General features: G+C 41.2%; 1 protein-coding gene across 17 annotated transcripts in view; it reads left to right on the forward strand.

The window, feature by feature from the left end:
* The window catches only part of atp2b2 (ATPase plasma membrane Ca2+ transporting 2), a 627,627-nt gene that overhangs the window by 369,653 nt on the left and 231,335 nt on the right, over window positions 1–26,639 (forward strand). For all 17 annotated transcript variants that reach the window (XM_048606377.1, XM_048606376.1, XM_048606378.1 and 14 more), the window contains exons 4-5: window positions 17,175–17,432; window positions 21,255–21,380. In XM_048606377.1, the coding sequence (XP_048462334.1) occupies window positions 17,175–17,432; window positions 21,255–21,380 (384 nt within the window). The remainder of the gene's footprint in view (window positions 1–17,174; window positions 17,433–21,254; window positions 21,381–26,639) is intronic.

Genomic DNA, 26,639 nt, shown 5'->3' on the forward strand with positions numbered 1-26,639 from the left:
ACAATCTATGAATGCTCATGCAATATTGCTAAAAGTGACATGGGTTTGAATCTTGTGAAAATCTCCATTTGTTTCGTAGGGTTGGCTCTCCGTCTCCTACTTAGCAAGTATCAGCACTGATGTTTAAAATGTGATTCAGTGGTCTGCTCAATTTAGAAAACACCAGAGAATGCATTTCACTGAGTAGTACAAAGACATGTAAGAATTGATTCCTGTGAGAAATTCTGATTGACTGACTGTACCAAACTATTACCAGGAATCTGAGGTAAATTGTACAACTGTGCCGTTGTTTCAAAAAATCTCCTTTATAATGAAAGCACCAACAGGGGTGCATAATGGCAGCTTTATTCCTGGCCAAAACAGAGCTGATTTGGATAATTTCAGCATTATTAATGCAAGGCTACAGGTGACTAGGATTGATTTTAAGCATGCAAATTGTATGAACCACCCACTGCTCACTATATTTCGCTGGTAAATTCCCTGTGCTTTTGTTAGGAGAGATTGCTTCAGTTTTGGTAATGGTCTCTGTTTTTTGCAGCTTATGGAGAATCTTAAATAGTCTGTGCAACTAAAGTTTGTTTGTTTGGTTGAATGCCTTGTTCCTAAAATTCCTATCCTAAGTCTCATGTGCATCTGACTCATTTGAGCAACACAAATGAACAGATGAATTAGGAGCAAGAGTAAGTCATTTGGCTCCTCGATTCTACTCCACCATTTGATAAGATCATGGCCTTGATTCCACTTTCATGCCAACCTTTGATGTCCTTTGAAGCCCTCATTAGTGAAGAGCCATTCGGCCCAACAAGTCTGCTCTGTTCTACTTCTTCCTTAAAAATATTCGGTAGCCTTAGGGCTTTCTCTGCAGAAGATATTTCCACAGACTCATAATCCTCTAAGAGGAAAAAAAAATTCCTCTTAGTCTTAAACCCCTTCCTTTAAAACTGTGTCCCTTAGTTCTAGCTTCTCCCACATGGGGAAACATCCTTTCAGTATCCACCCTGTCAAGCCCCCTTAGGATCTTATATATTTCGGTAAGATCACCTCTCGTTCTTCTAAACTCCAGTGGATACAGGCGAAACCTGTCCAACTGCTCCTCATAAAATAAGCCCCTCATCCCATAAATGAGTCAAATAATCATATTGTGTTGATAGAGAGATAGTAGGAACTGCCGATGCTGGAGAATCTGAGATAACAAGGTGTAGAGCTGGATGAACACAGCAGGCCAAGCAGCATCAGAGGAGCAGGAAAGCTGCTGTTTCGGGTCTAGATCCTTTTCTGAAGAAGGGTCCAGACCCGAAACGTCAGCTTTCCTGCCCTCTATATTGTGTTGATAGACATTCTACAAAGAATGCTCCTGGGTACAGTACCAAAAATTAAGGTAAAAGTCAGGATGATGAATCTTGCTCATTTCAACCAATAGAACTGTACTTGACTCTCAGGTTGCAGAGCTTTTATTGTTGTTTCAGCAGTTGCAAGCTGTATACTTAAAGCAAAAGCATTGATTTTTGCTGAGGACAAGGTATTATTACCTTCCTTTTCACTTTCTGCATCCATGGGGGAGACTATTTTTAACCTGCTAGCTGAAGCAAACGGAGTAGATTCTTTACAGTCCTAATAGTGCTGCCTAATGGGGCGTCAGGAGTGGACAACTAATTATCACCCTGCAACTGGCTTCCAGTGCACTTGTGAAGCATCAATAAAAAGAACAAAGATTGCCCTGAATCACTGAAACCATTTAAAATATATGCTTAATAAACTTTAAACAAAATACATAATAAAAGCTCAGAATCAATAAAATACATATTTAAATAAATATTTGACAAACTACTGTAGAAAGAATTTTACAAACACATGAATTAAAAGCAGGAGTAAGCCCATTCGGCCCTTTGAGTCTGCTCCAGCATTTAATATGATCAGAGCTGATGTGATAGTTATCATAACTCCATAGTCCCGCCTACCCCAATAACCTTTCACTCCTTTGCTTACCCAGAAGCTATCTACCTGACATGAGGGTAGTCAAAACCGCTATAAAATAACTCCACAGAGTAACCTGCCACCAAGTCACCTTTATTTACACGTGGAGAGTCCTTGACACTGATCCAGCTCCCTCGGAGCCAGCTCTCAGAGTGAACAGAACCTTTTTAAATCTGTCAGATTAACAGCCCCAATCAGGAAACTCATATTCTGTGAGGTTATTTAGTTATTCTCATTAAAACCACTACATCCTTCCCTCTCTGAGTCCGAGGACATGGGCCGGTTCTTTCTTTTGTAACAAGTAAAAACTGAAAGAACTGCAGATGCTGCAAATCAGAAACAAAAAGATAAATTGCTGGAAAAGCTCAGCAGGTCTGGCATCATCTGTGCAGAGGAATCCATTCTGAGGAAGGATCACTGGTCCTGAAACATTAACGTTAGACAAAGTGGTTAAGAAGGCGTTTGGAACACTTGCCTTCTTTGCTTTGACCATTGAGTTTAGGAGTTGGGATGTCATGTTGGGGTTGTACATAACGTTGGTGAAACCACTTTTGGAGTTCTGTATACAGTTCTGGTCACCCTGCAGTGGAAGGATATTATTAAATTGGAGAGGGTGCAGGAAAGATTTATAAGGATGGTACTAGGAGTTATAGGGAGAGGCTGGATAGGCTGGGATAGTGTAGGAGGTTGAGCAGACGCCTTTATAGAGATTGAGTAGAGACCTTTTACAGAGGTTTATGAAATCATAAGAGGCATAGATAAGGTCTTTTCAAGAGGGTAGGGGAGTTCAAGACTAGATGGCATTATTTTGAAGTGAGAGGGGAGAAAGATTTAAAAGGGACCTGAGGGACAACGTTTTCATGCAGAGGGTGGTTCATATATGGAATGAACTGCCAGAGGAAGTGGTATCATAGAAATCCTACAGTGTGGAAACAGGCCCTTTTAGCCCAACAAGTCCATACCAAACCTCAGAGCATCCCACCCAGACCCATCTCCCTATAACCCACACCTCCCTGAACACTACGGGCAATTTAGCATGGCCAATCAACCTAACCTGCACATCTTTGGACTGGGAGGAAACCGGAGCACCGGGAGGAAACCCATGCAGACATGGGGAGAATGTGCAAACTCCACACAAATAGTTGCCTGAGGCTGGGTTTGAACCTGGGTCCCTGGCACTGTGAGGCAGCAGTGCTAACCACTGTGCCACCATGCCGCCCAATGCAGATACGGTTATAACATTTGAAAGACCCATGGACAGGTATATGAATAGGAAAGGTTTAGAAGGATAAGAGCCAAGTGCAGGCAAACGGGACTAGTTTAGTTGGGGAAACTTGGTCAGCATGGATGAGTTGGACCGAAAGGTCTGTTTCGGTGCTGTATGGCTGTGTGACTCTATAACCACCCTGACCTTGTCGAGACCCCTCCAAGCTTTTATCTCATTCAAACAAGTTGCCTCTTATTTTTCTAAATTCCAGCTCACACAACATTTCCCCATAAGATAACTCTCCTTTCCAGGGCATTAGTCTAGTAAACAGTCTCTGAACTCCATTTTGAATAGGGATGTTCCACTACCGGTTTAAAATTACTACCAGGTGGCCTGGATTGAGGAGATTGTTGACAGTAGGAAAAACAAATTCAGACCAATATAGAAAAACCAGAAATTATCTCCACAAAGCCAACAGAGATGCCAAGAGGCAGTACTGGACCAAGTTATAGGCCCAAACCGATCATACAGTCTCCTGCCTCCTGTGGCAAGGCCGAAACAACATTATATGATACAAAATGAAGCAGAGCAGGATGGAAGACAAAGACACATCCCTTCCTGATGCACCCAATGCTTTTTATGCTCGGTACGAGCAGAATACCAGCGGCGTGGTGTCACCTGCCCTGACAGCCCCAGACGCTCTTGTTCCCTCTGTTACTGGAGATGCCAGATCGGTCTTCCCGGGAGTCAACCCAATGAAAGCGACAGGCCTGGATGGAGTCCCCGGCCATGCACTTAGATCCTGTGTGAACCAACTGGTGGAGGTATTCACTGACATCTTCAGCCTCTCCCTCTGACAAGTCGAAGTCCCCACCTGCTTCAAGGAGACCACCATCATCCCAGTACCTAAGAAAGTTTATGCAACGTGCCTTAATGACAACTGCCCAGTGGCTCTGACCTCAATGATCATGAAGTGCTTCGAGAGGCTGGTCATGGCCCACATCAACTCCAGTCTCCCAGCCTGCCTCGATCCCCTACAATTTGATTACTGACGTAACAGGTGCACAGCAGATACCATTTCCCTAGCCCTGCACTCATCCCTAGAAGATGTAGAAAACAAGAACATCTATGTCAGACTCCTGTTCATTGACTACAGCTCCACCTTCAACGCCATTATCTTTCCAGGTTGATCTCAAAACTCCGAGACCTAGGTCTTGGCTCTGTCCTTTGCAACTGGATCCTCACCTTCCTGACCCACAGACCGCAATTAGTGAAGATAGACAACTGCACCTTCTCCACGATAACACTCAACCACTAGAGCCCCCCAAGGATGCATTCTTAGCCCCCTACTGTAGTCCCTGTACACCCACGGCTATGTAGCCAAATTCCAAATGAATGTCATCTACAAGTTTGCTGATGACACCACTGTGGTAGGACGGATATCAAACAGCCATGAGTCAGAATACACTTCACCAATTTCTACAGATGCACCACAGAAAGCTGTTCAGGTGCATAACGGCCTGGTACGGCAACTGCTCTGCCCAAGACCGTAAGAAACTACAGAAGGTTGTGTGCATAGCCCAGACCATCAGGAAGGCAACCTCCCATCCATGGACTCCATTTACACCTCTTGTTGCTGCAGAAAGGCTGCCAACATCATCAAAAACCCATCCCACCCTGGTAATGCTCTCCTACAACCCCTGTCGTCAGGCAGAAGATACAGCAGCTTGAACAAATGCACCAGCAGGTTCAAGAACAGCTTCTTTCCTGCCAGTATTAGACTGATGAATGGTCTCTCTAATTTGAAATTCTTCTTGCCTCACACACGTCCTGTGTGGTGTAACCTGTATGCCTCACTCTGTCCAAGTTTTTTTCACCCTATGATCTGTATATCCTTGCTTACTATGATCTGCCTGTAATGCTCACAAATGAAGCTTTTCACTGTACTTGGGTACACTGGAAAATAAATCAAATCAATCAATGGTATGGTGCCCATCTTTGTTTCTTCATGGTCAACAAGGACAAGTAACTGGTATACAGCTGCTTTCCCCATCCATGATCAGAGCCTCCATCAAATACCTTCAGACCTAATTCTCATTGCCAAAGTCATTCCTGTATGAAAAGATTTTATAAGAAGTGACCTTATCGAAGTTTGTAAAATCATGAGTGTTATAGATCAGCTGAATGGGAGGTGCCTTTTCCTTATGTGGGGTCATTCAAAACAAGGGTGTGTATTTTTAAGGTGAGAGGAGAAAGGTTTAAAAAAAAACATGAGGGGCAGATTTTTTTTTAACACAGAGAGTGGTTTGTGTGGGGAATGAACTTCAAGAGGAAGTGGTGGATGCGGCTGCAGTTACAATGTTTAAAAGACTTTTAGATAATTCATGAATAAGAAATGCTGGAGAGAGATGGGCCAAGTGCAGGCAGGTGGGACTAGTTTAATTTGGAAAATTTGGTTGGCATAGTCAAGTTGAACAGAAGGGCCTGATTCCATGCTGTATGATTTTGATTCTCTAATTATCTGAGAGAATTGAGATTATTTCTTAACTATATTTGTCCACGACAAATTATTGACCATTTGGCTCTACCTTCCCAGAATAAGAGGAAGTTTTGGTGTTCGTTGGTTATAAACACTTCTGAATGTCTTGAAGTCATTAATGTAGATACATTAATGCCAGTCCTTCTTTTCTTATGATTAAGACTACTGTTTAATTGCCCTTCCTCCTCCTTCCCTATCCGTCCCAGAAGGAAAATGATAGTTTAATCAGAATGACCAACTGTTGGGCCAGTTAGAAACAGTAGATTCCAGTTTCCCCAGCCAAAAAAAAACGGTTGTCACTGGACGTTTTGTTTTAATTGTACTATTTGAAAATATCTTATTTAAAGGGGAATCAGAAAAAGCAACCTAAACAAATTCAGGGCTTATGAATCAGCATGATGTGTGCAATCATAAAAAAAAACTAGTTCAGAAGCCAAAAGAAACATTGATTCTATCTGTAAGTTTTAAATATTTATTGCAAAAATACAGCTAAATTAAATATTTGCATAAATCATACAAATAAACACTTTTTTTACAAGAACGTAAGAACATAAGAACTAGGAGCAGGAGTAGGCCGTCTGGCCCTTCGAGCCTGCTCTGCCATTCAATAAGATCATGGCTGATCCTTTCGTGGACTCAGATCCACTTACCCGCGTTCTCACCGTATCCCTTAATTCCTTTATTGTTCAAAAAAAACTACCTTTTTTTTTAAAAACGTTTACTGAAGTAGCTTCAACTACTTCACTGGGCAAGGAATTCCATAGATTAACAACCCTCTGGGTGAAGAAGTTCCTTCTCAGTTCAGTCCTAAATCTGCTCCCTCTAATCTTGAGGCTATGCCCTCTTGTCCTAGCTTCACCTGCCAGTGGAAACATCCTCTCTACCTCTATCTTATCTATTCACTTCATAATTTTATATGTTTCTATAAGATTCCCCCCTCAATCTTCTGAATTCCAATGAATATAATCCCAATCTACTCAGTCTCTCCTCATAAGCCAATCCCCTCAACTCCGAAATCAACCTAGTGAACCTCCTTTGCACCCCCTCCAGTGCCAGTACATCCTGTCTCAAGTAAGGAGACCAAAACTGCACACAATACTCCAGGTGTGGCCTCACCAGCACCTTGTAAAGCTGCAACATAACCTCTCTGCTTTTAATCTCAATCCCTTTAGCAATGAAGGACAAAATTCCATTTGCCTTCCTAATTACTTGTTGTACCTGCAGACCTACCTTCTGTGATTCATGCACAAGGACACCCAGGTCCCTCTGCATAGCAGCATGCTGCAACTTTTTACCATTCAAGTAATAATCCTTTTTACTATTACTCCTACCAAAATGTATGACTTCACATTTATTTACATTGTATTCCATCTGCCAGACCTTTGCCCACTCACTCAATGTATCTGTGTTCCTCTGCAAAGTTTCACAGTCCTCTGCACACTTTGCTCTGCCACTCATCTTAGTGTCATCTGCAAACTTTGACACCCTACACGTGGTCCCCAACTCCAAATCATCTATATAAATTGTAAATAATTGCGGTCCTAACACCAATCCCTGAGGCACACGACTAGTCACTGACTGCCAGCTAGAATAGCACTCATTTATCCCCACTCTTTGCTTCCTGTTAGTCAACCAATCCTCTGTCCATGCTAATACTTTACCCTTAACGCCAGGCATCCTTATCTTATGCAGTAGCCTCTTGTGCGGCACCTCGTCAAAGGCCTTTTGGAATTCTAGGTACACCACATCCACTGGGTCCCCATTGTCCACCTCGCTCGTAATGTCTTCATAGAATTCCAAAAGATTTGTCAAGCATGACCTGCCCTTCATGAACCCATGCTGCGTCTGTCCAACGGGACAATTTCTATCAAGATGCCTTGCTATTTCTTCCTTGATAATAGACTCAAGCATCTTCCCCACTACAGAGGTTAAGCTAACCGGTCTATAATTCCCCATCATTTGTCTACTTCCCTTTTTAAACAGTGGCGTCACATTTGCTGTTTTCCAATCTGCTGGGACTGCCCCAGAGTCCAGCGAATTTTGGAAAATTACCGCCAGTGCACCTGCTATTTCTCACAAAATGTGTACCTAATGTGCAATAAATCCCCAGAAAACATTATTTCTTGTCGAGGTCATGGATGGAAATTTATAGGGGTCTGAGCAATGTGGGCTATGCAAGATGTGTGGTAGAACTAGGCCAAATGTTCAGTGACCCCAGCTTGACATTGATATCATCTTATTTTGTTCACTTTTCTTCAGCGGCGTAGTGTGATTCTCACTGGATAGCAGCGAGTTCCCAATTGACTCTCACTATTGCTTATTAAGTGCCTTGTTAACAACACAATTCATCATGTTCATTTTCCGATAGTGACCTTAACAAACTCACCAAATAAACCAGGCTTCAGGAAAAGCTGACCGGGAAATCAGAGCGTGTTCTCCAAGTGTTCACCTCGCAGATTGCTCCAAAAGATCTCCATGTTAGACACTGGACACCAACAACTGAGTGTGCACTCCATGGGCACATCTACGGACATTTGGCATTTGCTATACGAAATGTACGGCACATCTCCAGTCCACTTAATGGTCACTTTCTGCACTTCAAAGCTGCACGTCAGGTTGCAGGAGCAACCATCATTGTAATGCTGCTGCAAACAGTCTGTGCTCAGAGACATGCAGCCAGGTCATGGACTAGACCAGGCTGCATTACCAGGCTCTTCAGTCCCAGTCATAAGGCTCGCTCACTCTGAGCCCAATGGGTGCTTATGGCATCTCTGCCTTGCCTTGCATTGCCTTGCCTTACCTTTTTTTAACTTTGTCCTCTCAGCCAGAGACACCAGGCTAATTCTTGCCTTGCCATTTAGCCATTCTGGGATCTCCAGTGTGTAGTTGGTTGCTCTGGGAATGGTGTGTGGCAAGATTAGATGCAAATTGGAGTTATACTTGTCATGGGGCGGGAACAACAATTAGTGTGACAAGTATGGAAAGATTCAGAAAAGGAAGCATTTGAGCATTAAAAGAAAACAGATAAGATAGGGTAAATCTTAAAAATATTGCAGGATATCAATTACTTTATCCCTAAAGATATTCAGTGAATTTTTGTTTTCCATTTTATTAATGAACATCGATAATATCAATTAGTTCACTGCATTGAACCAATCTGAACAGAAATAAGAGTTTGTTAAACAAAAAGAATATATTTCTACAGAAATCAACTACAACGGAGTGCCAGAGATGTGGCAGCCTTGATTCTTATTTTTCTGGAAACATACTAAACTAATTGTTCTTCTTCTCACTGGATATTTGTATATTTTCATTTTTTTTTTGTATATACACTCATTCTTTAGTACCATGCATTATTATCTACTTTCTCATCCTATTGCATGGTCTATGAATTTTTCCAATACCTTAGCACTGTTTGGATTAATGGTGAGAAATTTCCCCAAACATAGTGATGGGAATGGTGATAGGCAGCTGCACGATATGTGATTACTCCAGGCAGGCCTTGTGACCCTTACCTGGCTACACTCCGAAAGCTTGTGTTTTCAAATAAACCTGTTGGACTATATCCTGGTGTCATGTGATTTCTGACCTTGTCCACCCCAGTCCAACACCAGCACCTCCACGTCATCTGGCTGAGCACAGCTGTAGTCACAAGTAGCCCTGTTCTGGGATTTCCCCTTCATGAAAATAATTCAGCAGTTTAGGTCACTTTTTTTTTTACCAATATTTTCTGGAGGTGCCTCAAGAAACAGTGGACTTCAACACTTTTGAAGCTGGACAGTGATATAACCGCTCACAAGTTGGCCTGAATTGGATGACATGCCTTCCCTTGGCCACTAATCGGCCAATTGGAGACAAATCACTGCCTGCCCACAGTGTCAGGTACATAGAACAGTACAGCAAGAGGAATGGGCCATTTGGCCCACGATATTGTGATGAACATGATGCCAAAGTAAACAAATTCCTTCTGTCTGCCCTTGGTCCACATCCCTCCATTTCTTGCATATTCATGTGCTTATCTAAAAGTCCCTTAGATGCACCTATCGTATCTACCTCTACCACCAACCGTGCCAGCACATTTCCAGACTCCTACCACTCTCTGTGTAATAAAACTTGCCCCTCACATCTCCTTTGAACTTTCCCCCTCTCACCTTAAATGCATGCCCCCCAGTATTATACATACCCAAGGTCTCTACTCAAATCCAAATGCCTGCTTATTAACAAAGCAAAGTCAGTAATTCTTTGTAATTTGCTAAAACGGCCACATGCTGTTTCAGCTCATCCATTAAAATGATGTCGGGTTGTTGCAAATGATTTGGTGCACATTGATTCTGTTAATGGGAACACAAAAATGGCTGAATACTGTATTTGAGAATAGCTTGCTCAAACACGTAGTGGGCTCTTTAAGCATTATGTGGAATAAAAAATTCACAAATTCAGTTATTAAGTGTCCAAGAGTCTGCTGTCCATTTTGCTAGGAGAACCACAGAGAACGTGGTCAATTGCTTAATGGAGAAATAGGGCATCCTTTTTGGGTGGTGGGAATCTGTTATTCACTCTGTTGACAAAAGAACATGTGGGTTGCTTCTGCTTTAGGGCACATACTCCAAGTATTTAACCTTTTAGGATAACAGTTGCAGTCGACGAGGAGGAAGAGGTGCACAGAGATATTTTTAGATGCCCAGCTCATGTACAAGATTGATTCTTATAAAGACCTGCCTTTCCATTCACGTCAGCTGCAGTTCGTTGCAGTCACATGGCACAGCACATGTAACTACTGGTATATCGTTCAAAAGGAATGACAATGTAGAAACCTAACTCCTGCATTGATGCACATCCAGGATAGCTACAGATAAAGATATATCAGAAACAGTAATTTCTTGCCTTACTTCATTTGTTTTTGTTTCTAAAAATCTAAAGATATGTGGGGAAGTCTGAAGTTTGGAGGACAGTATGCTGACAAATACTAAAATCTCTGTGTGCATCTGACAGTGTTTTGTATGTGTTGTATATATGAATATGCAATTAGATTGTAAAGATTTTTCAGGGTGGAACCCCTTTTAGATGTCAGTGTTTCAGAAGTTTGAACTTGAGATTGAAAATGTGCTTTGCTATAATGGAGCATACATAATATGTACTGGAAGAGTTCAATGGTAATGCTAAATGTGTAGCAGGTTAGTGGGTGAATAGACTATTTAATTTATGACATTACTATTGCAGCCACTTTAAGGTCTCTCAGTATTTTCAGTAATTGTTGCCTGATCATGAGTAATGGAGATATTCTCAGACTTTTAAAACTGAGCTATTGCGTATTAGTATTTCTTGTTCTTGTGAATGAAAATTACATATTTGTCTCTTACACAAATCTTCCTTCATATTTTTTTTTCTTTTCGAAGACAGCTTATGAAAGCACCAGATAAAAGAGGAATAGATACAAATTGTTCAGTTGTTTTAATTCATAGTGGGTAATACACAGCCATAGATCATCTGGTTCATATAGTTCAATCAGTAAGATATTGACCAGTTTATACAGTTTTTTAAATGTAAAATTGAGTTTCACTTTGAGTCCAAATTTCTAGAACATTACTGTTTCGTTCCCTTGCATTAAAAATTGTTCCTTGATATGGTTGAGACTGAATGTTATGAAGTTTTATTCAACCAAATGAATTTGTCACCAAAACAAACTTTATTTTAATAAGGAGTGGCATAGTGGCTCAGTGGTTAGCATTGCTGCCTCACAGTGCCAGAGTCTTGGCTTCAATTCTACCCTCGGGCAACTGTCTGTCTGGAGTTTGCACATTCTCCCCATGTCTCTCTGGGTGTTCCGGTTTCCTCCCACAGTCCAAAGATGTGCAGGCCATGGGGTGTGGCCATGCTAAATTGCCCATACTGTCTGGGGATTTGTAGATTAATCATGGGATATACAGGGTTACAGGGATAGGTAGGTGGGCAGGTTTGGATGAGGTGCTGTTCGGGAGGTCAGTGTGGACTCAATGTGCCGAATACACTTCTTCCACGCTGTAGGAATTTCAAGTGTCAATTCCAGTGATTCTCAAACACCTTTGGCTGTGAACCATGTAGATGGGGCAAAAGACTCTATGGGTCACTTGCTTCCTTCATGCACTTTCACTTGCCACCACAAAAAAAAACACCCATTAAACTGAACAGGAAGAATACTGCTTTGGTGCGACACCATTGAGGTGATATCTGGCCCCTAGCTAGAGAGTGTAGGCCCATGTTATTGAGCCAGGTCTTTTTCTAGGATGTTAAAGATGTCACGGCACTCTTTTGAAAAGAGCGATTGAAATTAATCCCAGTGTATTTCCGCTTCAATCAGCCTCACAAAAATGGAATAGATTATCTTATTGCTGTTTGCGGGAATTTGCTAACCTCAAATCAGCTGCCACATTAGTAGATACTTTTGAAAAAGTGCTTCATTGGTGATAAAGCGCTGATCATGAAAAGTGCTATCCAGTATAAATGTGAGTCTTTACTTTTTCTCTGTTTTCACTCCACAATTGTTGAAATTGATCTTCCAGTTATATGTTGTAAATGTAAAATAAATATTGCTTCGAAAACTGCATTGTCATTGCTCATTCTTTTGATGGCTTGTGCCACAGACACAGGAGGGATCCAGTCAGTTTACGTTCCTTTATGCAAGTGGTGGGATTGAGCGTTCTGGTGTCTCGTACCGGTTTGAATGTTCCATTGTACATCAGTGGCTTACATTTTAGACTCCGGTCTGTGAACCACACCAAGAACTACTGATCTAGTCCACCTCCGATAAATAACTGAAAGTGACTTCAAAGTAATTTGTACAGCGATTTACTAGTTTTGGTTTGTGGTCAGGCTGGATCGGCTGGGACTTTTTTTCACTGGAGTGTAGGAGGTTGAGGGATGACCTTTGCAGAGATTTATAAAATCATGAGGTGTGTGGATAAGGTGAAGAGCAGAAGTCTTTTCCCTAAGGTGGGGGAGTTCAAAATTAGGCGGCATATTTTTAAGAAGAATGATTGATTGATTGATTTTAAAAAGGGACATGACAGGTAACTTTTTCCACAGAGGGTAGTTCATATTTGGAATGAACTGCCAGAGGAAGTGGTGAATGTGAGTACAGGTGCAACATTGAAAAGACAATTGGACAGGTACATGAATCGGGAAGGATTAGAGGGATATGGGCCAAATGCAAGCAAGTTTAGTTTGGGGAAACTTGATCAGCAAGGATGAGTTGCACCAAAGGGTCTGTTTCCATGCTGTATGACTCCTTGACTCTATGACTGTATGAAACTAATCAGTTGCCTATTGGCTCAATATTTTCTTCACTGATGCCACCACTGTCTTTGTGCTTTTAAATGCACCCAGCAATTTTAAGTGCTTTCTCAAATGGACGAATGGATCCTGTTAAAAGGAACTTGCAATGCTGACTAATTCAGTCTGAGACTTGAGCCAGTTCTCTTGATGGGACTGACTTCCAGGATAATATTTCTAAGGTAGTGCCAAAACTCACTAGTGCTGGATGTACCTTGTGCTTGAATTTAGCTCTTCTATGCTTTATAATTTGGATGATTTGAGGTGAATTGTACTGAAACATCCAATGGAACTTAGCCAAAGCTTTACCCAGGTTGCTTGGATAAGACCTGAAATGCCAAGTTTCAGGTTATTGAACAATCAGTTCCTCACTTATCAACTGCTTCATTCTCTTCAGCTATGATATACTTTGGACCTTGACTTTTTGGCTAAAATTTACTAATTTGCAAAAAAATATTGAAACGTAGTACTGCAATTTGTGGAAAATTTATACTTGGCAAATGCCACTGTTTTGACTTAAATAAGTTGCCTCAGGCATATTAATCCTGACAGCACACCACAGGGGATGACATATTGTCAATGATCTGCTTGCCATCTGATGCTAATCTAGCACCTTCATGCACTTTCTTGAAAATCAACTGTTTCAATTTTACCTTAATTGAAAGCTGATCTACAAGCAGTAATGCACTGAAAAATATTAACATACCAGTTTGGAGTAGGAGCAGGCCATTTGGTCCCGTCAACCTGTTCTACCATCAATTAGATCATGGCTGATCTGATGACTCCACTTTCTCACCTACCCTAAAATATTTCACCCCTTTGCTTATCCATAATCTATCTAGCTCTGCCTTAAAAATATTCAAACTCTCTGCTTCCGTCACCTTTCGAGGAAGAGAATTTCAAAGATTCATGTGAAAACAAAATTCCTCTAATCTCTGTCTTGAATAGGCAACACTTATTTTGAAACAGTGACCAGTTAGTTCTAGATTATTCCGTGAGAGGAAATATCCTTTCCACATGCATCCTGTCAAAACTGATCATATCCGTTTCAATCAAGTCACATTTTAATCTTCTAAAACCCTAGGCTGTCCACCATGCCTCCATAAGACTAATGACTCATTCCAGGTGTTAGTGTCATAAACCTTTTCTGAACTGCTTCCAATACATTTATATCATTCCTTAAATAAGGAAACTAATACATAGTACTCCAGCTACTCCATGATCATAAGACCACAAGACAGGATCAGAAGTACACTAATCAGCCCAATGAGTCTGTCCCACCAATCAATGAGATCATAGCTGATCCGTACTCAATTCCACTCTCCTGCCTTATCTTAATAACCCCGATTGCGTTACTAATTAATAATCTGTCTATCTCAGTCTTGAGTATACTTAATGAATCAGCCTCTGCAGCCCTCTGTGGTAAAGAATTCCACAGATTGGCTACCCTCAGAAGGGGAAAATATCCACCTCATTTTTGTGGCAGATGGACAACGTTTACTCTGAGATTATGTCCTGTGGTCCTAAACACACTCATGAGGGCAAACAACCTCACTGCATCAACTCTGAGATGTCCCCCCCCACCAAAATCTCTCTTGTTTCAATAAGGTCTCCTCTGATTCTTCTAAGCTCCAATGAAATCAAGCCCAACTTCTCCTCATATGAAAACCCCTTCCTACCCAGAAGTGACCCTAAGAACCTACTCTGGACCGTCTCCAATGACAGCTTATTTTTGCTTAGATAAATGGACCAAAACTGTTCACAGTATTCTTGGTATCCTCTGCCTAGTAGTGCCTTGTACTGGGTTAGCAAGGCCTTCCCACTTTTATACTCCATTTCCTTTGAAATAAAGCCCAACATTTTATTTGTCTTCCTGATTATCGGCTGAACTTGAATGCTAGCCTTTTGTGATGCATGTATGAAGACCACCAAATCCTTCTTTGCTTTCTACTGTCTTTCTCCATTTAAGTAATATTCATCTCTTCTATTCTTCTTCTTGCCAAAGTGCGTTGCTTCATATTACATTCCATCTGCCAAGCTTTTGCCCATTCACTTAACCTATGCCCCTCTGTAGCCTTTTTGTGTCATCCTGACCATGTGCTTTTCCATCATTTTTGTGTTCTCTACAAACTTGACTATTGTACATTTACCTTCCTCATCCAGGTTAGTAGAATATGTTGTAAGTACTTGTGGCCACTGATCTCTGTAGTATTCCACTAGTTACAGGTTGCCATCTTGAAAATGTCCCCTTTATCACAACTCTCTGTCTTCTATTAGTTAGCCAATTCTCTATCTATGCCAATATGTTGTCCCAGTACTACTGGCTGTTATCTTTTTAAGAAACCTTATGTGCGGTACCTTACCAAACACCTTTTGCAAATCCAAATATATCACATCTACTGGTTTACCCTTTACCTAGTCTGCTTGTTACTACCTCAAAGAATTCTAATAAATTTGTCAGGTATTTAGCTGACTGTTCTTGATTGTATCATATATATCTAAATACCCTGTGATTGTATTCTTTGTAATAGACTAACATTTTCCCAATGACCAATGTTAAGCTAATTGGTTTATAGTTCATTTATTTTTCTTTTGTCTCCGTCCCTTTTGAATAAAGATGTTACATTGGTAGTTTTCCAAATGTCTGGAATTAAATTGTTCTACTTTTCCTGCCCAAATAAAAGATTTATCTTATTTCCATATTATACACCATTTGCTAGTTCTTTTCCCACTCACAACCTAACTACAAGCATTTTGCAACATCCTTATTTCCTCTTCACAGCTTGCTTTCATACCTATTTTGGAGCCATTGGCAAATTTAACAACTATCCCTTCGGTTCTTTCATCCCTGTCATGTTATGTCAATAGCAAATAGTTGAGGTATCAGCACTGATCCCAATGGCCTACTACTCAACACATCTTGCCAAATAGAAAATAACTCATTTTTGCCTGTCCACTGTTCCTTGTTAGCCAACCAATCTTGTAACTATGCCAACATGTCAATCCTTACACATAAGCTTTTATTTTCCATAATATCCTTTGATGTGGGATATTTTCAAATACTTTCTGAAAATCTACATCCACTGGTTCCCTTTTTAACCACAGCACATGTTACTTCTACAAATTCCAATAAATTGGTTAATAAATTTTCCTTCCACAAAACTCTGTTGACTCTGCCTGATTGTTTTGAATTTTTCTTGGTTATAACTTCTTAGTAAATAGCTTGTAACATTTTCTCCACAACACATTTTAAGCTAACGAGCCTGTAGTTTCCTGCTTTATATCTCATTTTTGGAGTAAAAGAGTAACATTTGCTATCTCCCAATCTAATAGAGCCTTCCCTGAATCTAGGGAATTCTGGAAAATTAATACCAATGCATCAACAATCTTCCTTGATGTCAGAGGACAGCAAGTCATCCAGAATGCAGTGTTAGAAATAATTACCTGTGGTATTGCACAACTTAAGTATTATAAGCCTAAACAATAGATTCAATTGATTATAATGAAAAGATCTATTCTATCAAATGCTTATTATACTTGATAACACTTTTTTATTAAAAAAAAAAGGAGGTGATGGCCTAGTGGTGTTATTGCTGGACTGTTAATCCAGAGACCCAGATAATATTCTGGGAACCTGGGTTTGAATCCTGCCATGGCAGACAGTGGAATTTGAATTCAATAAAAATCTGAAATTAAGAGTCTGATGACCATGAATCCACTGTCGATTGTCAGAAAAATCCACCTGATTCACTAATGCCCTTTAGGGAAGGAAATTGCTATACTTACCTGGTCTGGCCTACATGTGATTCCAAACCCACAGCAATATGGTTGACTCTTAACTGCCCTCTGGGCAATTAGGAATGGGCAATAAATGCTGCCTAGCCAGCAACACCCTCATCCCGTGAATGAATTTTAAAAAAAAAAGAATGTTACTGTATTAAATTTTGGTTAAATTCCGAAAGGTCAGGTTTTAAGCAGGTAAGTATTAACTGAGTGAAAAAGCTTGAAAATGATGTATTTGCTTTCAAAGTCATTAATATGTTGGAATTGAATAAACAGTTGAGAAGGAAGTTGGCAATAGGCAGTCAGGCTCACACTTTAGTGTAACTTGTATTTGAATTAATTCTATATCTGCTGTCTCCACAGTGTGTGGTAGTGCTGCAGGCGGTGTGGAAGATGAGGGCGAATCTGAAGCAGGGTGGATTGAAGGAGCTGCTATCCTACTCTCCGTTATCTGTGTGGTTTTTGTAACTGCCTTTAACGACTGGAGCAAAGAAAAGCAGTTTCGGGGTTTGCAAAGTCGAATTGAACAAGAACAGAAGTTCGCTGTTGTCAGAGGAGGCCAAGTTATCCAGATCCCAGTGTCAGAAATTGTTACTGGTGACATTGCACAAGTTAAATATGGTAAGCTTGAAAAATAGATTACAATCAGTAGAGACGATATCTTCCTTGTAACTATGTGCACTCTGAAAGAAATTCATGGAACTTGATTTGTTTTTTGAGTGATTGGTTTATTGAAAAATACCTTGTATTTTTGAATTCTTTTGTCATTTTTTTGTACCATCATGTTTCCAGTTCCCGTGTTTCAGAGTCTACTGCATTTGACACAGACTCTTCAGCCCTCACAAGAGCATTTTGGTCCTGATCCGTCATTGGAAATAGAATCCAATCCTCTCTGGTCAGATGAGAAGCAGCTAGCACAGTTTGTAAATATTTTTGATGGTTGCCAAGGAGAATGCTGATCACCATTCAGAGAAATTTGGATGAGAAGCGAATGTTTAATTCACTTTTTGTTTCTTTAGGTCTTCCCATTTCTCAGCTGAAAGAACCAATGGGCAGGAAACCTGTCAGTGAACATTGACAGTGTTTCATGATTGTCTGAATGGGGAGTGCACGAGAGTCCCCTTGTTTGAATTTGTCCCCAGTTGTCCCCTTCACCCTGTCAAATTTCTTCTTAGTTTTTCATAATTATTTTGTGCATTCCTTTTTAAAAATAAATCTTTGGGTTTAAATGCGTCTGCATCCTTTATTTGTTCAATTACAATTTCTTTTTCTCTTGGTGGCAACTCTGGTTTTGCAGATGGAACAAATGGAGTCAAAAACTCAATAAGTGTGAATTCTTGTCCTTCTTAGTTGAAGCTTCAGTGTGTTGAATTACCACAGCATTTAGTTTTGATCATTCTTAAATAGGACAAAATTGCTCTGTATGATTTCTTTAGTGTCCTTAGGATCTTACTAGTTAGTTCCCTTTGGTTATCAGCTTCCATTGTTTGTTTTAAGCTTGTCAGTCATTCACCACTTTTTCAAGGGCTTTCATATTCGCATCTGTCAGTAGTAGAGAATTAACCATTTGTCAATTTTTTTTGACATGTACTGCTATATTGGGTATTCCCTTAATGTTCTGGCTCGGAACAGAGTAAAGGCCCTTCTTCTCTGTCCCAACAGAAAAATGTAGATCAGATTTCAAAGATCACTAATTACCACAACAGCCATGCAAGTGGCTTTGTCAATTCCAATTGTTATTTTTAAAAATTCCTTTATGGCAAGTGAGTGTCGCTGGCAAGGTCAACATTTGTTGCCGATCCCTAATCATCGTTGAGGAGGTTGGTGTTGAGCCACCTTCTTGAACTGCCACAGTCCAGCTGCTTGGGAACGGGGTTTCAGGATTTTTACTGGGCGGCATGGTAGCTTAGTGGTCGGCACTGCTGCCTCAAAGTACCAGAGACCTGGGTTCAATTCCATCCTGTCTGTCTGGAGTTTGCACTTTCTCCTGTGCCTGTGTGGGTTTCCTCCGGGTGCTCCGGTTTCCTCCCACAGTCCAAAGATGTGCAGGTTAGGTGGATTGGCCATGCTAAATTGCCCATAGTGTGCAGGGAGATGCAGGCTAGGTGGATTATCCATGAGAAATACAGGGATAGAGTAGGGGAAAGGTCTGGAATGGGATGCTCTTCAGAGGGTTAGTGTGGACTCGATGGCCTGAATGACCTGCTTCCATACTGTAGGGATTCTACGTCAGTGAAGGGATAGTGATCTATCTCTATTTCAGGACAGTGTGCAGCTCGAAGGAGAAATTGCAGGGGAAGTCAAACAGTGTCCCTTTTGGGGATTTGAAATGTGCTGCAGTTCATCTTGTTAATGGTATGGACTGCTGCCATCAGGTGAGTGATATCACCACAGAATTCCCAACCTCTGACCTAGGTAGAGGATTTATAGATGAGGTTTGGGATTTTGGATAGTCGGATAATCATTTTTCCAACAGAAGTGAGAGTTACACATGGGAGCCCCATTGACTACCTATTATAACAGACTCTGAAGGAAATGCCTGGGAAATTGAAGAATTGAAGATTACCTGGAACCCTGTGAAAGTATGCATTTAAATCTGAGAATTCAGAGGGTTCTGATGGAATTAAACAAACTGTTGCATAGGGAAATTTAAACTATTAAATTATTTAGCTCCTGAATAACTATTCAACTGACCCCCTCCCCCACACCAACTTACCTCACACACCCCCAACTATACCTCACCTAAAGTCCTCAACACCCCTCTCCCCAGGACCAACCGCAGGGAGATCCATCTCCAGCCTCAAGAGACTCCGGCCCACTTTCCCTACCACAGGACCTCACCACCACCTTGTTTGGTCTGAAACCATAATCATTGCACCTATTATTGCTGCACCAGATCCACTACCTTGCCCCATCATCACACCTGGCCACCTCTTACCCTACTTGCATATTTGAGACCTCCCTTTATTCCACTGCCATAAGCGACACTCCACTTCCTCTATCGCCAGATCTAACAACCCTTGTTGGACAGCTGTGCCCAGATCCCCATTTCCCCGGTTATCCCATTATGACCCTCCCCCCATCATGCTCCATTACCAGGCTGTACCCCACAACTGGACCCATCCTCCACTGATTACCCCAGTGCCAGCCCCAACCCCTTTTACTTCACTGTCAGACCTAATGCAACCTTTGTCCCGCTGCTGGACTTGACCCTTCTCTTGCCCCGCTGCTGGACCTGGCCCTTCTCTTGCCCCGCTGCTGGATCTGATTCCACCCCCATTGCCCCCTGACAGTCCCAACCTCCCTTGGCCTTACATGAACAAATGCACTTTGCCCACTGCCTGACCACATTCCCTTTACTCCTCTGTGTGACTCTACCTTCACCTCCCTTGCCCTACTTCCAGACCCAAATCCTTCTCGTTGTCCCCCTCCAACTGACCTGACCCCATTTTTCCCCACTGCTGGATTCCACCCCTCTTTGCATCATCACCAAATCCGACCTCTCTGTTAGGCCCATCACCTGACCTGGTAGCCTTTTACCCACCTTCAGAGCCCAACCTACCGTATGGGAGCCTGGTGAACTTTTCCATACCCTCTACCGACCTCCAACCCCAGGACCAAACCCTCTGTCCTCCTACCCCATGCAGGAGCAGTTGTTTCCCCGCTACCCTTGACCTATTCTCACCATTTACCTAGCATACATACCACATTGAACCAATGGGTCTGCATCCCTTGGCTCCCTATCCATCTGGAATACTATTTTTCTGTTGCTTAATCTCCCGATCCATTTGGTACCCTACCTACCTGGCAATGTACCTGCCTGGTATGCTATTTATCCTTCACTTTATTCTCTGACTTACTGAAACCCTCTCTCCCGGCATTCTAATGTCACATTTTCCTGCTGCGTTTACTGTTTGGCAGCAGCTGTCAAAGCGACTGTCTGTGATTCTGGATTTTAAATTTCAGAATTTGCAGCTGACTGCTGTAATAAAGGGGCAATGGTTCGCATTCTACACTTCAAAGGATCTGTCAGAATAGCAGTACAGCTCCACATTCCTAAAGGAGTCCTCATCAGAATCTCCAGTCAGAAATGTAGAGTTCTTTCATTGCCTAAAATATAAGGAATGGATCAGAAAAAATGGCTCATATTTATCACTTTACATGACAACAACTGGGACAATGTCAAGTCAAAATTATTTTAAAGATGAGCTCGCAACCTATAGAATTCTAAAACTTTTCCTCCACTATTCTGGGCTGGATGCAGATCCTTTTTGCAGAGATCAAAGCTTTGTTGTTCTATTATATAACCATGTGGTTTGTTTTACATTTAACACTTTTGTAATGACCAAGTCTAATTGTTCCATAATTGTCCGCAGTAGGAATACATAATAAATCACTTGGCAGCGTGTTCCTAACCCCTTTATTTTTGTCTTTAATTATCAGGTGATCTGCTTCCTGCAGATGGAATATTAATTCAGGGAAATGACCTTAAAATCGATGAAAGTTCTTTAACTGGAGAATCTGATCATGTCCGTAAGTCTGCTGACAAGGACCCCATGCTACTTTCTGGTAAGTAGACTGTAAATGTTATTACATACTATAGCAAACAGCAAGGAATGAGTCACATAAAGAATGATGAGCAATTGTTATGTAAAGAAAATTCCTGGAACAGCATCAAATCCGATTGTGTTATTCTATGCTTTAAGCCAATACTGCTATCTGCTAATTGAGATGCTGTCCCAGAGTATCTCTGGGTTGTGGATGTTTGAGTGGGTATTGTCCCTGAGTCTGGTTACTCTTTATCTCTAAGTAGGGCTCTTCAACTCCTTATCTACAATAACACACCTTTATTTACATCGGTACATTGTAGGTTATCAAACACAGCTCTCAAGTGTAGTGTCTAAGATCTCAGACTTCAGTGCACGTTCTAGACTGGTGTCTTATTGCTTGCTGATGTCAGGCATATGATCAGTTACATCGCTATGATTTACATTAATCTCATTAGACCACATTGCCCCCACCCACCACCCCTCACCAACATCCTCTCTGCTTGGTCTACAATATTCCTGTAGTTTCCTCTTATTTACTGTCAGAGGCTTTGTAACCATTACAATCATTATTTCCATTATCATTACAGTCACCATTATCACCGCCTTCCTCTACCATGCCCCAAACCACAAATCTGTCAGGTTGAGATGACCTAGAACTCAGAATGCCCCAATTTGGATCATAAGTTCTGGAATCGTTGCACTGTAGTTTATATGATTCAGTGTTAGATAATCTGTAGTATTATCTGTATAGTGGCTTCTGTCGTCTTGTTCCTAAAGCAGACTTTCTGCGCAGAGTTTAAAATTGACAACATTTTCAGTCTGTGTCCAGAGTTGAACTAGTTCAGCTGCTTTTTGCTGTGGTTTTTCTCGAGTTTTATCTTTGCATGGTCGTAAGAGGCTATGCTTGGCTTGAAATTGTGTTTCGAAAATGGTGTGCCCTTTTAACTTCTTCCCCATTCACAATTCTGCTGGCAAGTATGGATTCTTATGCATCAGCGACTTCATAGTCTTGACTGTTCTTTCTGGCTCTCCACTTGACTGAGGTTGGAGTGGAGAACTTGTCACCAGCTTGATGCCTGCCTTTGAAGTGAACTTCCTGAAATCATCATTCATGAACTGAGATCCATTTTTTTTGACCCTAATTCTTCAAGGAAACCCGCATAACAAAGATCTTTCTCTGTGCTGTCATCGTGGAGACAGAATGAAGTCATGCAATTTCAATCTGTCTTGAGTACTAATTTATTAGGCCCAAATTTGTTTTCCCTCTAAAATCAAATAAATCTGTTGCTAACCTTTTCCATGGTCTTTTCAGAAATCTTACATAAAGGATTGGCTCTGTAGGCTGTGTATGGCACTGTTAGGCATGATGAAATGCAATCCTGTATGTCTTTCGAAATGCCTGGCCACCACACTGATTGTTGTGCTCTTCCTGTGTACTTCCTGATACCTAGATGCCCTGCCTGAAGTTTAGAGAGCATTTCTCTTCTCATTGACAATAGCATAACCGTTCTATGGCTGCTCACCAATAAATTTTTTGTTCTGTGTTGTTTCTGCTCATGGTATCTTTTCAGTACTTGGTCCACTGACTATATTTGACCACTCTTATAGAGAGTTGTCTCTCATCTTTGTGCACGCCTTATTTGATTTTTGTACTGAACCAATTTGTCCGAGTTTTACCCTCAATTGCTGAAGAATAAGACTCCACTTCTTTTACAAGAAAAGCATTCAGGACTAAACCTGAATCTTTGTAATAGTAGAGGCATTCTTGAGATTTCTTTTGATCCCAATGCTGTTATGAAAGCCTTGTGGATGTTTCATCCTGGAATTTCAGTTCCATGAAATCAGCTTCTCTCTCTGATATGTTCTTGATGTATACCAAGGTGACTAGTGACTAGAGATGACCACCAGACTACTCTGACCACTAGGAATCGTGGTAGCACACAAACCCACAGCTACCCTATGACAACTACTGCAAGAACAAAGGATCCCATACCCACAGCTAACAGGACCAACGTTCTATACAAAATCCCAGGTAAGGACTGCCACAAACATTACATTGGACAGACCGAGAGAAAATTAGCCATCAGGGTACATGAGCACCAACTAGCTACCAAGAGACACGACCAACTATAACTCGTTTCCACACACACAGACAAAGAAGGCCACTAATTCGACTGGGACAACGTAACCATCCTAGGACAAGCCAACCAAAGACACGCATGGGATTTCCTAGAGGCCCGGTACTCAACCCGGAACTCCATCAACAAACATGTGGAAATAGACCCCATATACCAAATGCTACAGAGCAGAACCAGAAATAAGACCAACCAGCACAACACATCAGACCGGACCATGTAAATAACAAGCGGGACAGATCAACAATGCTGCATCGGAGGCACACTGATGTTGTTACCTAGGATGGTGACAAAATGTCTGCAAACCAACTTACCATCTTGGCGAACAAATCAGCAATCTCTCTTTGATTTCCCCTAGAAATGCTGGCTTTACCTTTTGCTCTGATTCTTTCAACTTGAACTTCTTCCTTGTTTTAAATTTACCGTTTCCCTGGAATTTTTTCTTTCACAAGACCTTTTCTTTATTTTTGAGGTGTTGAGGGGACTTAATTTACCCTTTTTGTATATGACCCTAATGAGGATATTTACAGTACTTATCTCCCCCTCCTGGATATTCATTGTGATTGTGAGTAAGTTGGAGCTACGTCTTGGACAATCTGGTACTTTGTTAGCATCTGGGAGAGTAACAACATCATCTTGGGGTCTAACCCCTAACTGTGTCAAAATAATTGCATATATTTACTCGCAGTGCTGACTGATTTCTGCCTATATAGCAAATAAGGTTCTCTGTTCCGGCATTAAATCTTCCTTGGATTGAAGGAATCTGATAACTTCTCATGCTTCACAACTGCCATTTAGAATTATAGAATCATAGAACCCCTACAAGGCAGATTCAGGCCATTTGATCCATCAAGTCTGCGCAGACCTTCCGAACACCCAGACTCACTCCCCCCGCCTAATCCCCATAATCCTGCATTTCCCATGGCTATCCCCCTCGCCTACACATCCCTGACACCTCAGGGCAATTTAACATGGCCAATCCACCTAACAAACACATCTTTGGACTCTAATTAATTATTCCTCTAAAGCTCCATACCTATAACATCTAGATCGTGATCAATCTAGATGATATAAATTCTTTAAAAAGGTGTCTATTGATTCTCAGGATGCAGAGATCACTGATCAATTCTCACCCATTATTTCTAAATTTCTTTTGAGGCTAAAGTACACGTCAAATGCTTCAATCCATGCATCATACTGTTGTACTTTTATCCATGGTTTGTCTTACCAGAATATCACCTAATATTGGTCTGACAGCGTATAAAAATATACTGGCTTCATAGTACTGTTTCTTCATGTAAAATGCTGAAACTGCCACTTCCAGAGCTCCTGCTCTTGGCCTCATAGGCCTTTCCTGAATTCAAATGGCTGAGACAATGGCAAGGTCTTGATCAAAGCTATCATTCCTATGGGCTATTGCACCTGACTGACTTAGGTGGGTACTTAGGTTATTCCTTCTTACTGTTGAATTTTTCTGATTCTATGTTTTTCCTCTCCTGTGTATTATCGGGTCATGGCTAGGCTTTGAAGCTGGAAGCGTGTTCCACTCCTGTCAGAGTCTCCATAGCCCTGTAATTGGAAGCCTCCAAATTCTTCTTCGAGTCTTCTCTTATTCCAGCTTTATCTTGAAGTGTTCTGGGGTCTTGACTTCGCAGTTTCCCCTTTTCACCTGTGTCCTTTCGATTCTGATTTAACTTGAGATCCTGCCTCTGTGGTTTTTTTTTTCCTGTAGCTGCCAGCATACTTTATCTTGTGTTTTGAATCAATTCTGCTCCTTCCACATTGAAACACTGGTCTGGTGTATCTCTGGGCTGTGGTAGTCTGCACACGCAATGTTCCTGAGATAGTTTTCTCCTTATTAGATCGGGCACATGAACTCCTCATGACTGTAACACCCCTTTATTTATAGTTTTTCACTTGGGATTAAAAAAAAACAGACCATAAGACCACAAAATGTAAAAATAGAAGTAGGCTATTCAGCCCATTGAGTCTGCTCCACCATTTAAGAGATTATGGCTGATCTGATAATCCTCAACTCCACTTTCCTGCCTTTTTCCCTGTAACCCTTGATTCCCCTACTGATTAAAGTCTGTCTATCTCAGCTTGAATATACATAATGCCCCAACCTCAACAGCCCTCTGTGGTAACGAACTCCACAGATGCACTACCTTCTGAGAGGAAAAAGATGCTCTCATCTCTGTCTTAAATGGGTAAATCCTTACTCTGAGATTATGCCCTCTGGTTCTACATTCTACCAAAGGGTGAAATAACCTCTCCGCATCTACTCTATTTAACTCCCTAAGAATCTTGCATGGCTCAGTAATATCTCCTGTCATTCTTCTAAACTCAAATGAGTACAGACCCAACCTGTTCAATGTCTCCTCGTTAGAAAACCCTCCATACTCCGAATCAACCCAGTGAGCCTTTTCTGGATTGCCTCCAATGCCAGGATAGCTTTTCTTAGGTAAGGGGATCAAAGCTGTTCACAGTGTGGTCTGACTCATGTCCTTCATAATTTTAACCATACCTACCTATTTGTACACTCCATTCATTTTGAAATAAAGGCCAGCATTCCATTTACCTTCTCTATTACCTGAAACCGCGGATGCCAGCTTTTTGCGAATAATGCATAGGATGCTCAAGTCCTTTCGTGCTGCAGCTTTCTACAATTTTTCTCCATTTAAATAGTATTCAGCTCTTCTATTTTTCTTGCCAATGTGTATAACCTCACATTTTGCCACACTAAATTACATCCAACATGCTTTTGCCCACTCACTTAACCTGTCTATATCACTCTGTAGGATTCTTGTATCATCCTCACCACTTGCCTTTCCATCTATTTTTATGTAATCTGCAAACTTGGTGATAGTACATTCACTTTTCTCATCTAAATAATAATGTATATTTTAAATAATTGTGACCCTCGCACTGATCCTTGTGACACTCCACTAGTTACAGGTTGTCATCATGAAAATGCCGTCTTTATCCCAACTTTCTATCAATAATCAGCTAGCTAATGGTCCACCCTCTATGCTAATATACCACTGTCAGTGCCATGGGCTCCTATCTTATTAAGTAGCTTTATGTGCTTTAGCTTAAAAAAAAAATGCCTTTTGGAAATTTAAATCAAGTCATTGGATTAA

This window comes from Rhincodon typus, chromosome 16, assembly GCF_021869965.1.
Source record: "Rhincodon typus isolate 14 chromosome 16, sRhiTyp1.1, whole genome shotgun sequence".
NCBI classification, from domain to species: Eukaryota; Metazoa; Chordata; class Chondrichthyes; order Orectolobiformes; family Rhincodontidae; genus Rhincodon; species Rhincodon typus.